Genomic DNA, 14,305 nt, shown 5'->3' with positions numbered 1-14,305 from the left:
GCCCAGGATGGGGGAAAAGAGGCTCTGTACTTTGGTGGTGTGTTGGGGGGTGGTTCTTGCCCTTGACCCACTGGCATATTCTGATTTCAGAAATAAAACGAAATGCCTTGTTTTGGAAAGTTAACCTTCCCATCTCAGTAGATCAGAGTCAATAAATTAAAGGTGGGACAAGACGGGTGGCAAGGGTTGGTCCCAACAAGCAGTTTATTTCTTTACATCCGCCCTGCCCCTCAAACCCATCTCGTTGTCCACTGATCCAGACCTTATCCCAGCACCTCTGTATCCCTCATCGCCAACATGTGGATTTGTGTGTGCGCGCACCTGCGCATACCTTTGGCTCCTGCACGGACTCACACACGCAGGGAGAAGCGGGAACCTAGGTGATTCCAGAGGAAGCGAAAAGTTGTATCCCCAACATAGGACGCCCAGAGAAAGGATCCCAGTTAGGCAGGACAGCAGGTTTCTCATCACGAGAATTGAAAGCTGCATCCACAGAGAAGACCCTGAAGTGAGAGCTGTTTCCCCTGCCCTAGTTTGTAAGGGGGACATCCGGAACTCTGGGGATGTTGAACAGCCTCTGGTGGTGGGGTGCAACGAACACTAGAACCCGGGCCCGTCCATTTTAGACCTCCGCTTCGACTGTTTGTGGACATGGGGAAGGCAAACCTTGCCCATCGCAGACCCATTCCAGACCTTCAGTGCCTAGGGCGCAGGACTCTGATAAAAGAGCGCTGGCTCCCCCTTGTGCCTGAGAAGTACACAGGGAAAAGCTCTGGAGCGCCCTGGAACCTTCAGGCTGTAGGGTGACGGCTAAGGAGCCAAAGAGATTTTGGTTTTATGAGGATAGAGTCACCAGCCTTGTAAAGGCAGCCGTAAGCATCCCTAAAATGTCTGGGGGCCCCAAGCCTCTATTGGAGCGCTCTTTCCCAGTCATACATTGGCATTTTTAAAAAAGATTTTATTTATTTATTTATTTGACAGACAGAGATCACAGTAGGCAGAGAAGCAGGCAGAGAATGAGAGGGAGAAGCAGGCTCCCTGATGAGCAGAGAGCCCAATATGGGGCTTGATCCCAGGACCCTGAGATCATGACCTGAGCTGAAGGCAGAGGCTTTAACCCACTGAGCCACCCAGGTGCTTCATACATTGGCATTTACATTGGACCTGAGATCCTTAACCGGGGCCACATTCTTCAACCACCACTCCCCTGACTTTTCAGTTTCATCCCTTTGGTTTTCATTCTCCAAAAATTCATATTCTGAACTCCATAACTCAAGATGGGTAAAGTGAGAAAAGGGTCCTGCAAAAGATTTCTGCTTCTCTTTACCTAGAACTCTCCTGCTTGTTTTCATTGGGTCAATTCCTCTTTCTTCTTCATCGTGAGCAGGGTCGTCAGAAGAGGTACCCAGCTCTCTAGCAAGGGAGAGGGCAGAGTACCCCGTTGATGCTGTTGATGATGCCGGCCTGCCGTAGCCTTGCTCCCAGATGTGGATGGATATGGTTCAGGGTCCGATTTCCCCAGTGCTGGATGCAGGAGGACTCTAGAAGTCCAGAGGGTGTTTTGTTGTGTTCTGTTGCCAAGTACTTGGATGGTGCAGTAGTATCAAGTCAATTCAAGTCTGGTTCAGTTGTGTGTGATGTTCAGGTATAATGAACTTGATGGAGTAGCAGCTGGAGGAGACAAAGATGGCTAAGGTCTAATCCCCACCCCCTAGGAATTCATAAGCACAAAAGAACAATTTTAATACAAGACAGAGAGAGTTGAGATGGATTTAAAAAGCAGGTTTATTTGAGGAGATTACAGGGTAGGCCAAGATTCAAGGAAAATTTTGGAAGAGAGGAGGTTGGAGAGTGCCTGGGTGGCTCAGTTGGTTAAGCGACTGCCTTCAGCTCAGGACTTGATCCTGGAGTCCCAGGATTGAGTCCCACACTGAGCTCTTTGCTCAGTGGGGAGTCTGCTTCTCCCCCTGACTCTATTCCCTCGCATGCGCTCTCATTTTCTCTCTCAAATAAATAAATAAAATCTTAAAAAGAAAAAAGAAAGAAAGAAAGGAGGTGAGGGAACATCCAGAGGAAACCTGGGAATGTTTGGACACTTTACTGATGTGTGGTTCCAATATCAGAGAGTCAGGTCATCGTCAATGGAACCTGACCTCTAGGCAGAGCTAAAGAGGTTCAAAGACTTTTTTAGAATTATCCAGAGACAAATGGTAGGGTGACAAGATTTACCATTACTTTGAATAAAGCAAACTTCTGAGGTTGAGAAAGCTGTAATCTATTATCAACACAAGGCAGTAATTCTGCTGAAGCGATGAAAGGCTCTATCCCAGAAGACTGGGTTGGATTGTGGAAAATGAAGGAAACAATTTCCTGCTCTATTCATTTGCTCAATCAAAAGTAAGAGGTGAGGGTGGGAGATATTTAGATATTGCATATGCTTCAAACTTCATATATTAAAAACTGGAGTCCAGGATCTCTCCTCTCAATCACTGGTTCTTTTCATAACGTGGGTGGTCTTGAATATTAGGCTAGGGCCAGGCACATGGGACAGTAAGGCTGAAAGAAGACACTGGGACCAGGTAGGTGATCATGGGGCCTCGATAGGACTCCAGTGATGGGCCCTAAAGCACAGCAAAGTGTCTAAGATCCAATCCAAATTCAGCTATGGTTTGGACAGGGAGGGGGTCAAATCCCAGGCACTGAATCTAGGAGGTGTGAAATGCTTCCATCCTGGGGGAGAGAAGATTAGGGCTCACCTATAAACCAGAGGCTGGTGTGCTCTGTCATGGGAGGAAGAGACAGAAAGGGGAGCCAGGAGCATCTTGTAATGCCAGAAAGTAAAGAAGCGCCCATAAAAACAAAAGAATCAGGTCATATCAAAGGGACATAGGAATCCACCTGAGAGAGCTCCCAGTGGCCAACGTTGGAACAATTTGAGCAACACAAGAAATAATGTTGGACTGGACTATAACACAGAGTTCAAAATAAGTATGCATAAGTTCATGCTGATATAACAAAATAATTGAATAAGTAAATTAGAGGAGGAAACAAATCTTCCCTACACAAGAATTCCAAATAATACAGGGAGATAGACCCCACTGCAAGAGATGGAGCTTAACAACCCCTTTCTCCTTCCAACGTAGGCTATACATAGGGGCTCGCTTCCAAAGAACAGAGTATGGAAAGAGAAAAATGATAGCTTCACTGGGGAGAAACCTGGCAGGCACTCACTACCTTGGCCAAGTAATGAAGATTCAAAACACCAGCTGCTATCAGGTACTACCTGAGATGATGTAATGAGAAAGTCATGTCGCCTCTGTGGTATTTTCCCCAAAATGCATAACCTCAGTCTAAGTCTCCAGAAAACAGAGAAACCCAAATGTAAGAACCTGCCTGCCACTACTCCTATAAACTGTCAAGGTCAGAGAAACTGTCACAGACCAGAAGTGACTAAAGAAGTATGACAGCTACATCCAGTGTGGGCCCTAGGTTGGATGCTGGACAGGAAAAGGACTTTCGTGGAAAACCTGGTGAAATCGGAATGAAGTTTGGCACTCAGTTAAAAGTAAACGTGCCAGTGTTAGTCCCATAGATTTGACACGTGTACCAAAGTTCTATAAGATGTTACCATTGGGTGAAACTGGGTGAAGGGCGTACGGGAACTCACTGGGCTCCCTCTGCAACTTTTCTGCAAATCTGAAATTATTCCAAAATAGAGTTTATTAAAAAATAAAATTCCTGATCATAGTAAGCTATATGTGAAAAGGGGTAAATATAATTAAAATATTCAGAGGGCCTTGACGGAAGTTTTAATTTAAGAATTTGATACGTTAAGTGTGTATATTGCATTTTAAAGGGGTTGCATTAAAAAATGGTGTTGGCAGGGTGCCTGGGTGGCTCAGTGGGTTAAAGCCTCTGCCTTCGACTCAGGTCATGATCCCAGGGTCCTGGAATCGAGCCCCACATCGGGCTCTCTGCTCAGAGGAGAGCCTGTTTCCCCCTCTCTCTCTGCCTGCCTCTCTGCCTACTTGTGATCTCTGTCAAATAAATAAACAAAATCTTTTTAATAATGGGGTTAGCTAGATAGTAAATATTTTAGTCATTGCAAACCGCCTATGGTTGTCACTGTAACAGCTTGCTGTTATAGCACGAGAGCAGAGACAATAAGTAAAACGAGACTGGCTGGGTTCCAGTAAATCTTTATTTACAAAAACAGGCATCAGGCTTGCCTTGACCTCAGAACAGTTTGTCAACCTTTCTAAAAAAGAACAAAAACAGAATCGAACTTCCACATAGTAAGGAAAAAATGGAGTAATTAATTAAAAATACTTTGTTATCCAACTAAAAGGCAAAAAATGAGAGAAAAAGAAATATAAAACAGGATGAAATAGAAAGTGCCTCGTAAAAGGGTAATTTTGATCCTAATGTTTTAGTAACTGCATTAAATTTAGTAACTGGGATGTGTAACGAAACTGGAAATGGAGGGCGTGCTGTTTGGGGTGGGACAGTCTGGCTGTGTGAGTGGAGGTCTTGGCTCTTGGATTCCCCACGAAAGATTTCCGCGCGGATCCGTGCTCTCACAAAGACAGCTGGGGTTGGGGCGGGGGGTGGGCATTAAGGAGGACAGTGATATAATGAGCGCTGGGTGTTATATGGGACTGGTGAATCACTAAACTCCAGGCTGAAACTAATAATACAGTGTATGTTAACCAACTTGAATTTAAAAAAGGAGAGAAGAAAGCAGCAAGCACAAAGCAGTTTATTGAGGACGGTACACTCTCAAGGCGGGAGAAGGGGGAAGGCTCAGAGAAGGCAACTGCCCTGAGGCTGCAGAAGTGTGTGTGTGTGTGTGTGTGTGTGTGTGTGTGTGTGTGTGTGTGTGTGTGTTGGGTGGGGGGTGGAGGGGGTCTTGCATCATACATTGGTCAGCCTCTAATGGAGGCTGCATCCAATCCTTTGAGCGAGTCCTCCCACAGGTTTGAGAGAGGTTAGGTTTTTGTTTGTTTGTTTGTTTGTTTGTTTTTCAAGATTTTAATTTATTTATTTGACAGAGAGAGAGAGCACAAGTAGGCAGAGAGGCAGGCGGGGGGGGGGGGAAGCAGGCTCCCTGCTGAGCAGAGAGATGTGGGGCTCCATCCCAGGACCCTGGGATCATGAGCTGAGCTGAAGGCAGAGGCTTAATCCACTGAGCCACCCAGATACCCCCAAAGAATACATTTTTAAACACATAGAGAAAACAGTGGGGCGCCTGGGTGGCTCAGTTGCTTAAGCGTCTGACTTTGGCTCAGGTCACCATCCTGGGGTCCTGGGATTAAGCCCTGTGTCTGGCTCTCTGCTCAGTGGGAAGCCTGCTTCTCCCTCTCCCTTTGCCCCTTCCCCTGCTTAGAGACTCCTCTCTCTCTCACTCTCTCTCAAATAAATAAATAAAATCCTTTTTTAAACGTGTTTGTCAAATTGCACACGCGTGTTCTTAGAACCAAAACTGTACCTCCACCCCTAACCTTAGAACTCCAGGCTGGCGTATATTAGTAACCTGCCACGGAAGGTGTGCTCAGCCTATCAAGTATCATTCTTTATCATCTCTATAGTGACTGCAAAGTCTTTCATAATATGGATATATCATGTGTTTTTTAACCACTTCCTTGATGATGGGCTTACTGAGAATATTACTTTGGCTGCCCTAGTGGGTTGAAAATTCTGTAAGGTGAGATACCATCATTGTCTTTTTCAAAAACAATGCCTGCTATTCAATAGTTATTTAATTGAATTTGATCTTCCAAATTAACATTCCTACAAGAAAAAAAAAATACCCTGGCCAGTTTTCTTCATCTTTAGTATAGCATAAGTTGATTCTTGGTAAATTTTGTTTACAGTGAGTTAACCATAGAGAATCCAGTTAACTCTGGGTATAATGACATAATAAATCTTCTAGAAAATGAGACTATGGATTTTGAAGTTGAGTGATCCTCTAAGAACATTTAATTTCCCTAAGTGACATCTCTGTTTCAATGCTATAGTAACTAAGAAATGTGTCAAATTTTGGAGTTAGGAAACCATATATAATCACATTTCCTGAGAGTATCTGTGCTTAAGATAGCCTAGCTTTCCTAAATGTACTTGCCTCAGTATTCTAATTCGTGATTGGGAACATATGACAGCAGACCTGGACCTCTAGGGAGTGAATGGTTCCAGAGAAGATGCTTATAGGACAAGACAAGCCCTTCGGAGGGGCTGCTCCTTTGAAATCTTGCCTCCATACTCTCTATGCCAACTTGTCCAACCCAATCGTAGTAGAATGCTAAAGGAGGTCTTCCCTGAGCATTGGCTGCCAAGGCAGAGCCCATGGGCAGCTGCAGGAAGGGGCCTCTGAGGGACACATCTCCGAGAAGAGACCCAAGCAGCTCGCACATTGGCTGGGCCCTGTCAGGTTGACCTCACAATGACCATTGTGCTGTCATATGGAGTCACAACCTTGAGGGGTAATATTGTTTGGCTGAGATGGGCAGGGGTTGAGAAATGGCACTGACTGGGGAGCTGGCCATACCGCCTCCGTCATGTGTCAGCCTTCTACTACTATTTGGTTTCCTCGTTTGGGGGCTTTGGCTGCTCTTCTCTGCGAGACAGAGCAGGGAGCAGGTGGCAGCCAAGAGAGCCTCAGAGGTATGTGATGCAACCTTCCCCGGATTCCAGTGCTCCTCGTCCCTGCCTCTGAAGCTCTGGAAACTCCTACCTCTTGGGCCAGCGGAGGAACTGGGTGGGGGAAGAGGGGAGTTGAGACAGTGTCTATGGATGTCTTCCTAGAAGTGTAAATCATGCTCAGTCCTGTTCCTTTCAGTTTATTTCAGCAAACCTTGAGCTCCTATTATATATGGTGGTGTACTAGACATTGAGGAAAAATAAAACCCCAACCCCACCCTCTAGGAGCTCTAGGCGAACCTGGGGAGACAGATGGATATATACATAATGAAAGAGAAAATGATAAGAGTTAATAGAAGTACAAACAATGCTGAAGAGGTTGGAGGCAGTCTTTTGAAGCAGGGGGATCTAGAAAATGCCTCTGGGGGAGCTCAGGTTTGAACTGTGCTTCAGAAGAAGGGAAGGGCTTTGAAGATGGATAGGGTGGATGGCAGAAAGTAGGGACGACTTTCCAGTTGGAAGGAATGGATTGGGGAAAAGTAGGGGAAACTGAAGAGGGTTGGATATATTTGAAGAGAGGACACCTATGTGGTTGGCATGTGGAAGTATAGGGAGGTCAGTGAGAGAAAAATCTGGAAAATTGACAGAGGTGACATTGTAGAGGGCTTTCAATGCCAGGCTGAAGAGTATATATATATATCCATTCTATATGCAATGGAAAGATGTCAAGGGGCGCCTGGGTGCCTCAGTTGGTCTGTGACTTCATTTAGGCTCAGGTCATAATCTCAGGATTGTGAGATCAAGCCCTGCATCATGCCTTGCGCTCAGCAGGGAGTCTGGCTCTCTCCCTTCCTCCTTTCTCCCTCCCCTCCCCCTGCTCGACACTCTCTCTCTCTCAAATAAATAAGTAAATCCTAAAAAAAAAAAAAAAAAGTCCAAGGTCTTTTTTTTCTTTTTAAGATTTTATTTATTTATTTGACAGACAGAGATCACAAGCAGGCAAAGAGGCAGGCAAAGAGAGGCGGGGGGAGGCAGGTTCCCTGCTGAGCAGAGAGCCTGATACGGGGCTTGATCCCAGGACCCTGGGATCATGACCCGAGCTGAAGGCAGAGGCTTTTAACCCACTGAGCCACCCAGGTGCCCCGTCACATTTTTTTTAAGAAAGGAAAATTTTATATTATTTTATTATTTTAAAATTTTAATTGTAGTATAGTTAACTTACAGTGTTATATTAGTTGCAGGTGTACAATATAGTAATTCAACAATTCTATACATCACTCAGTGCTTATCAAGATAAGTGTACTCTTAATCCCGTAGTTCACCCATCTCCCACCCCCCACCTCTGTTAACCATGTTTGTTCTCTGTAGTTAAGAGTCTGTCTTTTGGTTTCTCTATTTTTCTTTTGTTCATTTGTTTTGTTTTTTAAGTTCCACATGTGAGTGAAATCACGAGGAATCTGTCTTTCTCTGACCAGCTTATCTCACCTTGCGTTATACTCTCTAGATCCATGCATGTTGTTGCAAATGACAAGGTTTCATTCATTTTTTTCAAGAGTTCATTCATTTTTATGACTGAATAATATTCCATTGTATGTGTGTATGTGTGTGTGTGTGTATCACATATCCTTTATTTATTCATCTATCAATGGAGTGCTTCCATAATTTGGCTATTGTAAATAATGCTACTCTGGGGACACCTGGGTGGCTTAGTTGGTTAAGTGTCTGCCTTCGGCTCAGGTTATGAATCTGGGGTCCTGGATCAAGCCCCATGGCAGGCTCCCTGCTCAGGGGGAGCCTGCTTCTCTCTCTCCCTCTGTCCCTCTGCCTCACCCATGCATGCTCTCTCTCTCAAATGAATAAATAAAATTTTTAAAAAAAATAATGCTGCTATATACATAGTGGTACATATATCCTTTTGAATTAGTGTTTTCAAAGTTTCTGGGTAAATACCCAATAATGCAATTACTGAATAATATAATTCTATTTTAAATTTTTAAAAAGATTTTACTTATTTATTTTAGAGAGAGAGAGAACATGAGTGTAGGGGAGAGGCAGAAGGAGAGGGAGAGAATCTCAAGCAGACTCAGCCCTGAGTGTGGAGCCCAATGTGGGGTTTGATCTCATGACTCTGAGATCTCGACCTGAGCTGAAATAAAATGTTGGACACTTAGCTGACTGAGCCACCCAGGCACCTCTCTTCGGCCCATTTTAATTGGATTTTTTGGTTTTGGGGGTGTTGAACTGTGTAATTTCTCTCTATATTTTGGATACTAACCCTTTATCGGATATGTCATTTGCAAATATCTTCTCCCATTCAGTAAGTTGTTGTTTAGTTTTGTTGGTTGCTTCCTGTGCTATGCAGAAGCTTTTTGTTTTGGTGTAGTCCTAACAGTTTATTTCTGCTTTTCTTTCCTTTGCCTCAGGAGACATACCTAGAAAAATGTTGTTGTGGCCAATGTCAGAGATCTTACTCCCTGAGCTCTCTTCCAGGATTTTTATGGGTTCAGGTCTCACATAGAGGCCCTTTACCCATTTTGAGTTTATTTTTGTGTATGTTGTAAGAAAATGGTCCAATCTCATCCTTTTGCATGTAGCTATTCAGTTTTCTCAACACCATTTGTTGAAGAGACTTTTTCCCATCACATATTCTTTCCTCCTTTGTCAAAGATTAATTGACCATATCATCATGGGTTTATTTCTGAACTTCCTATTCTGTTCCATTGATCTGTGTGTCTGTTTTTGGGCCAGTACCATACTATTTTGAATGTTAGAGCTTTGTAGTAGTATACCTTGAAATCTGGGATTGTGACACCTCCAGATGTGTTTTCTTCCTCCCCCAAGATTGTTTTGGCAGTTTGGGATCTTTTGTGGTTCTGTACAAATTTTATGATTGTTCTACTTCTGTGAAAAATGCTGATGATTTTCTTTGAAAGGGATCACATTAAATCTGTAGATTGCTTTGGGTAACATGGGTATTTTAACAATATTTGTTGTTCCAAGCTAGGAGCAAGGGCTCTCTTTCCATTTGTGTCATCTTCAGTTTTTTTCATCAATGTTTTCTAGTTTTCTGAGTACAGGTCTTCTACCTCCTTGTTTACTTCTAGGTTAAGTTTATTTCTAGGTCTTTTATTATTTTTGGTGAAGTTGTAAATGGAATTGTTTTCTTAATTTCTCTTTCTATGGCTTCATTTTTAGTATATAGAAATGCAATGAATTTCTGTATATTGATTTTATATACTGTTACCTTACTGACCCAGGACCACGGTTTGAAAGTGAAACTTTAAAATAATGCCAGTACGTGTCTGTGGCAGTTGTCTGGGTAGCTAAGCCAGTTGGAGACTGTTAACGAGGCAGTAGGAAGGAGGGAAAGGAAATTAAAGCCGGATGGTAGGAGAGGCACGGATTCGGTCCTCAGATGTTGACCAGCCACCACCACCACCCTGTACAAGGCACTCCTTTAGGCTCTATGGATACAGCGGTAAATGGAAGGGACAAAAGTCTTTGCCCTCAGGGGGCTATTGAGACAAAAGTTTGGATGTGAAAAGCAAAGCAGAAAGAGAGATGACAAGAGTTAGTTATAAATATATGATTTATATATTAAATTATTTATATATTATTTATATTTTATATATTTTATATATTATATAATATATTATATTATTTATATGTTTATATATATTTATATATTATATTATTAAATTATATAATTTATATAATAAATAATATAAAATTTATAGAATTATAAATATATATTATACAAGAGTTAATTATAAATATTATCACTGTTTTCCTACAAGGACTATATTCATCTTTGTATTCCCTACACCTAGTATCCTGCCTGACATTTAGTAAGTGCTCCCTGGGTGTTTGTGAAATGAATAAATGACTTTTCAATTTTAACCCTGGTCGACTGACAAGATGATGGCATTTTGAACAACATAGGAAACATTAGGCAGAAGTTGTGTGTTAGGAGGCTGAATATTAACTATGCCATTTGAAGTGCTTGTAAAATCTATGTGGACATGTTCACTTTGCCACTCAAATTAATTGTCTAGACCTGTGCTACCCAGTCTGGTATCCACTGGCTATGTGGGGCCATTCAAATTTAAATTAACCAAAATTACATAAAATTTAAAATTCAGTTCCTTACATTGTGGACATTTCAAGTATCACATGTGGCTAGAGACTATCACATGGGACAGAGCAGATCTTGGATATTTCCATCATCATAGAATATTCTATTGGACAGCTTTAGCCTATATTCTAGATCTTGGAGGTAGATCTAGTTAGCAATATATTTGGCCACAAAGTTCCTTTCAATTTTTTTTTTTTTTCTTCTCAGAAACATCTCTCAAACACAGCAATCCCACTTGAGTATTACTGTCCTCACTAGGACTTCATCTATTTATGGTATGCTGGCTGGTCTCCTACAAACTTTTTCCAGCCTAGAGCATAGAACATAGCCCTGGCTTTATGGAAGAGAAACCACACACACAGAGCTTCCCACGGCTGACTGTGTCACTCGCCAAAACTGACTGAACCAACAAACAAAATCTCTCAGCACCCCACCACCTGCAGCATTTTTTCCCAGCCTGTTTGGACCCTCAAAACGTTCATTGTCAAAATTTGTCAACCCCTTGGGAATTTATACATCGCTTTATCTCTTTTTCATAATACATGATAAGTGACATTAGGTATATAATATTTTCATTTTAAAGCAGCATGTTTTTTAAAGTTGCAAAGTTCATTTTAACATCTTGAAGAGGAAGAGAAAAGACAAATGCCCACTTTTCCCCATGTAACAGGTGAGGCATGAAGTTCATTGACTTTAACAGGTGTACATTGTTCCAGAACACTTAGGTATAAGAAAGGGCAAATATAGTTCCTTGTCTACATCGAGTATAATCTGCTTTAAGCCTCCCACGACCTAGGTTGGCTAAAAAGCCCAGGGTCAGTTTTTCCTCCCCCAACCTTTGTATTGTATGGGAATTCTGGAGCCTTTGCAGTTTATCCCAAATGGTGGAAGGTCATGTCCTTTTTTTAAAAACAAAGATTTTATTTTTATTTATTTAGAGAGAGCGTGTGTGCAAGCAGTGGGGAGGGGCAGTGAGGGGGGGAGAGAGAGAGAAACCTCAAGTCGGTTTCCCACTGAGCATGGAGCCCAATGTGGGGTTGATCATATGACTCTCAGATGAGGACATGAGCCCAAATCAAGAGACACTCAACCAACTGACCCACCCAAGTGCTCAGAGGGTTAGGTCCTTAAACCATGGGAGTAACTGTTGCTTTTCATCTTTGCCATCTGAAGGCAAAAACGGAGGCTCAGTGGGTTAAAGCCTCTGCCTTCGGCTCAGGTCATGATCTCAGGGTCCTGGGATCGAGCCTCGCACCGGGCTGTTTGTTCAGCAGGGAGCCTGCTTCCCCCCCACCTCTGCCTGCCTCTCTGCCTACTTGTGATCTCTGCCTGTGAAATAAATAAATAAGATCTTAAAAATGTGCCACGCTTGGTCATAGAGACCTTTGTCAAGACTCCCAGTCTACTATCTAAATAAATAAATAAGATCTTAAAAATGTGCCAAGCTTGGTCACAGAGACCTTTGTCAAGACTCCTAGTCTACTATCTCTGAGGTCCTAGGACCAGGAGGACCTAAATCCCACCAGGCTCAGGGCCTCATTATACCAGTGTAACTGTAGCTGCAGCATTGTTTCCATGTCAGGAAACCAGTTTCCTATTCTTCTCAACCCTGGAAACACCAAATACTAAGCCTCTGGCACCATTCAGCTTAAAATCCTCCACAGGTTTAGTCTTATACGAGGGGTGTCTTTTAGGCTCTTGCCAATTTTTTCATCAGGCTAAACTTAACTCCTTGCTGTGGATTAGGAAAACTAAGTCCTTAAGAACAAAGACCTGGCTACTTTCTTTGGGGAGGGCAAACGTTCGTTGCTTTCCCGGAAGGATATATAGTGTAAATTCCTCAGTGCCACCTTGATACATAATTAATAAAATTTCTTAGTACATATATATGTAAAAAAACCTTTTTTGTCAAATACACTTTTCATTCAGGCATAATTGTAAACAGCAAAATGCATAGATCTTAAATGTTTAGTTTGATGAGTTTTGATAAATTTATACACCTATTAACTAGCACCCCCAGTCAAGCTTATAATACTTCCATAGTCCTAGAGAGCTCCTTCATGATCCTTTCCAGTCTGTTCTCCTCCCGCCCAGAGGCAATCTCTATTCTGATGTCTACAGTCATGGATTAATTTTGTCTCGTTTGAACCTTATAAAAATAGAATTATACATCCATTGGGAGATGAATGGGGGGAAAATGATGGGATATACATCTCCAATGGAATATTATTCAGCCATAAAAAAGATTGAAATCTTGCCATTTGCAACAGCACAGGTGGATCAGGAGAGTATAATGCTAAGCAAAATAAGCCAGTCAGAGAACGACAAATTCCATACGATTTCACTCATATGTGCCATTTAAGAAACAAAACAAAGGAACAAAAGAAAAAAATGAGAAAGACAAACCAAAATACAAACTCTTAGCTATAGAAAACAGATGGTTACCAGAGGGAAGGTGGGTGGGAGGAAGAATGAAATAGGTGAAGGAGATTAAGAGTATACTATCTTTATTCTTTTGAAGATTATTTTTTTAAGTAATCTTTATACCCAACACGGGGGGTCAGACCTACAATCCCAAGATCAAGAGTGGCACACTCTACTGACTGAACCAGCCAGGCACCATAAGAGTATCTTGATGAGCTCCAAGTAATGTATAGAACTGTTGAGTCACTGTATTATATACCTGAAACTGAACATAACACTGTAAACTATGCAGGAGTTAAAACTTAAGAAATAAAAACAATAATTTCCTTCTTGCATATTGCATTTCAAAAAGTCAGTTATTTTTTATACTTAAAATGTATATAAAGTGTCTATAAAATGTAATATAAAGTTTCAAGATGTTAATTGTAAATGATACATTGTTGATGTGGAACCCTGTTTCTGTTGGAAATATGCCTGGCCATGTGCTATGTATGTTTAATTTTAGTAGATGATACCAAACAGTTCTCTAAAGTAATTATACCAATTCATACTTCCATTAGTAGAGTATGAGAATTCTAGTTTCTCCACATTCTTGTTAACACTTGACCTTGACAATCTTTTTAAGTTTAGCTACTCTAGGCAGTGTGTTTGGCATTACGTTGTGGTTTTTGATGTGCATTTCCACGTTTTCTAGTGATATTGAGAAACTTCATATGTTTGTTGGTCATTTGAAAATCCTCTTTTGTGACCTTCCTGTTCAATTTTTGGGCCCATTTTTAATGATTGGATTGTCAATCTTTTACTTACTAATTTGTAGGAACTCTAAATATTATAGACATGAATTGTGTGTCAGATATAGGTACTAAAAATAAATCTTCCCACTGTGGCTTATCTTTTCACTCACAGTGGTGTGCTAATGAACAGAAGTTCTTAATTTTAATGAAATCCAATGTATCGGTTTTTGCTTTTATGCTCAGGGCTTTTTTGTTGTTTCCAATGTAAGAAATTTTTGCCTGCCCCCAGAGTGTGATAATAGTCTTCTATGTTTCTTCTAGAAGCCTCCCCCCATCTTTTTTTTAATTTACATTAAGGCTGATGATCCATCTTAAA

General features: G+C 41.7%; 1 protein-coding gene across 1 annotated transcript in view; it reads left to right on the top strand.

Annotated features, from left to right (window-relative positions):
- Positions 1-297: 297 nt before the first annotated feature.
- Positions 298-14,305, top strand: part of LOC309870617 (uncharacterized protein) — a gene marked incomplete at its 5' end in the record, with an annotated part of 36,975 nt that continues 22,967 nt past the window's right edge. Inside the window, 2 exons of the mRNA XM_082743002.1 lie at positions 298-380; positions 3,144-3,276. Of these exons, the coding sequence (XP_082599128.1) occupies positions 298-380; positions 3,144-3,276 (216 nt within the window). The remainder of the gene's footprint in view (positions 381-3,143; positions 3,277-14,305) is intronic.

This window comes from Mustela nivalis (assembly GCF_964662115.1).
Source record: "Mustela nivalis genome assembly, chromosome: 8".
Classification (NCBI taxonomy): domain Eukaryota; kingdom Metazoa; phylum Chordata; class Mammalia; order Carnivora; family Mustelidae; genus Mustela; species Mustela nivalis.
Note: the sequence above shows the minus strand (reverse complement) of the source record. Positions and strands in the feature narration are given on the sequence as shown.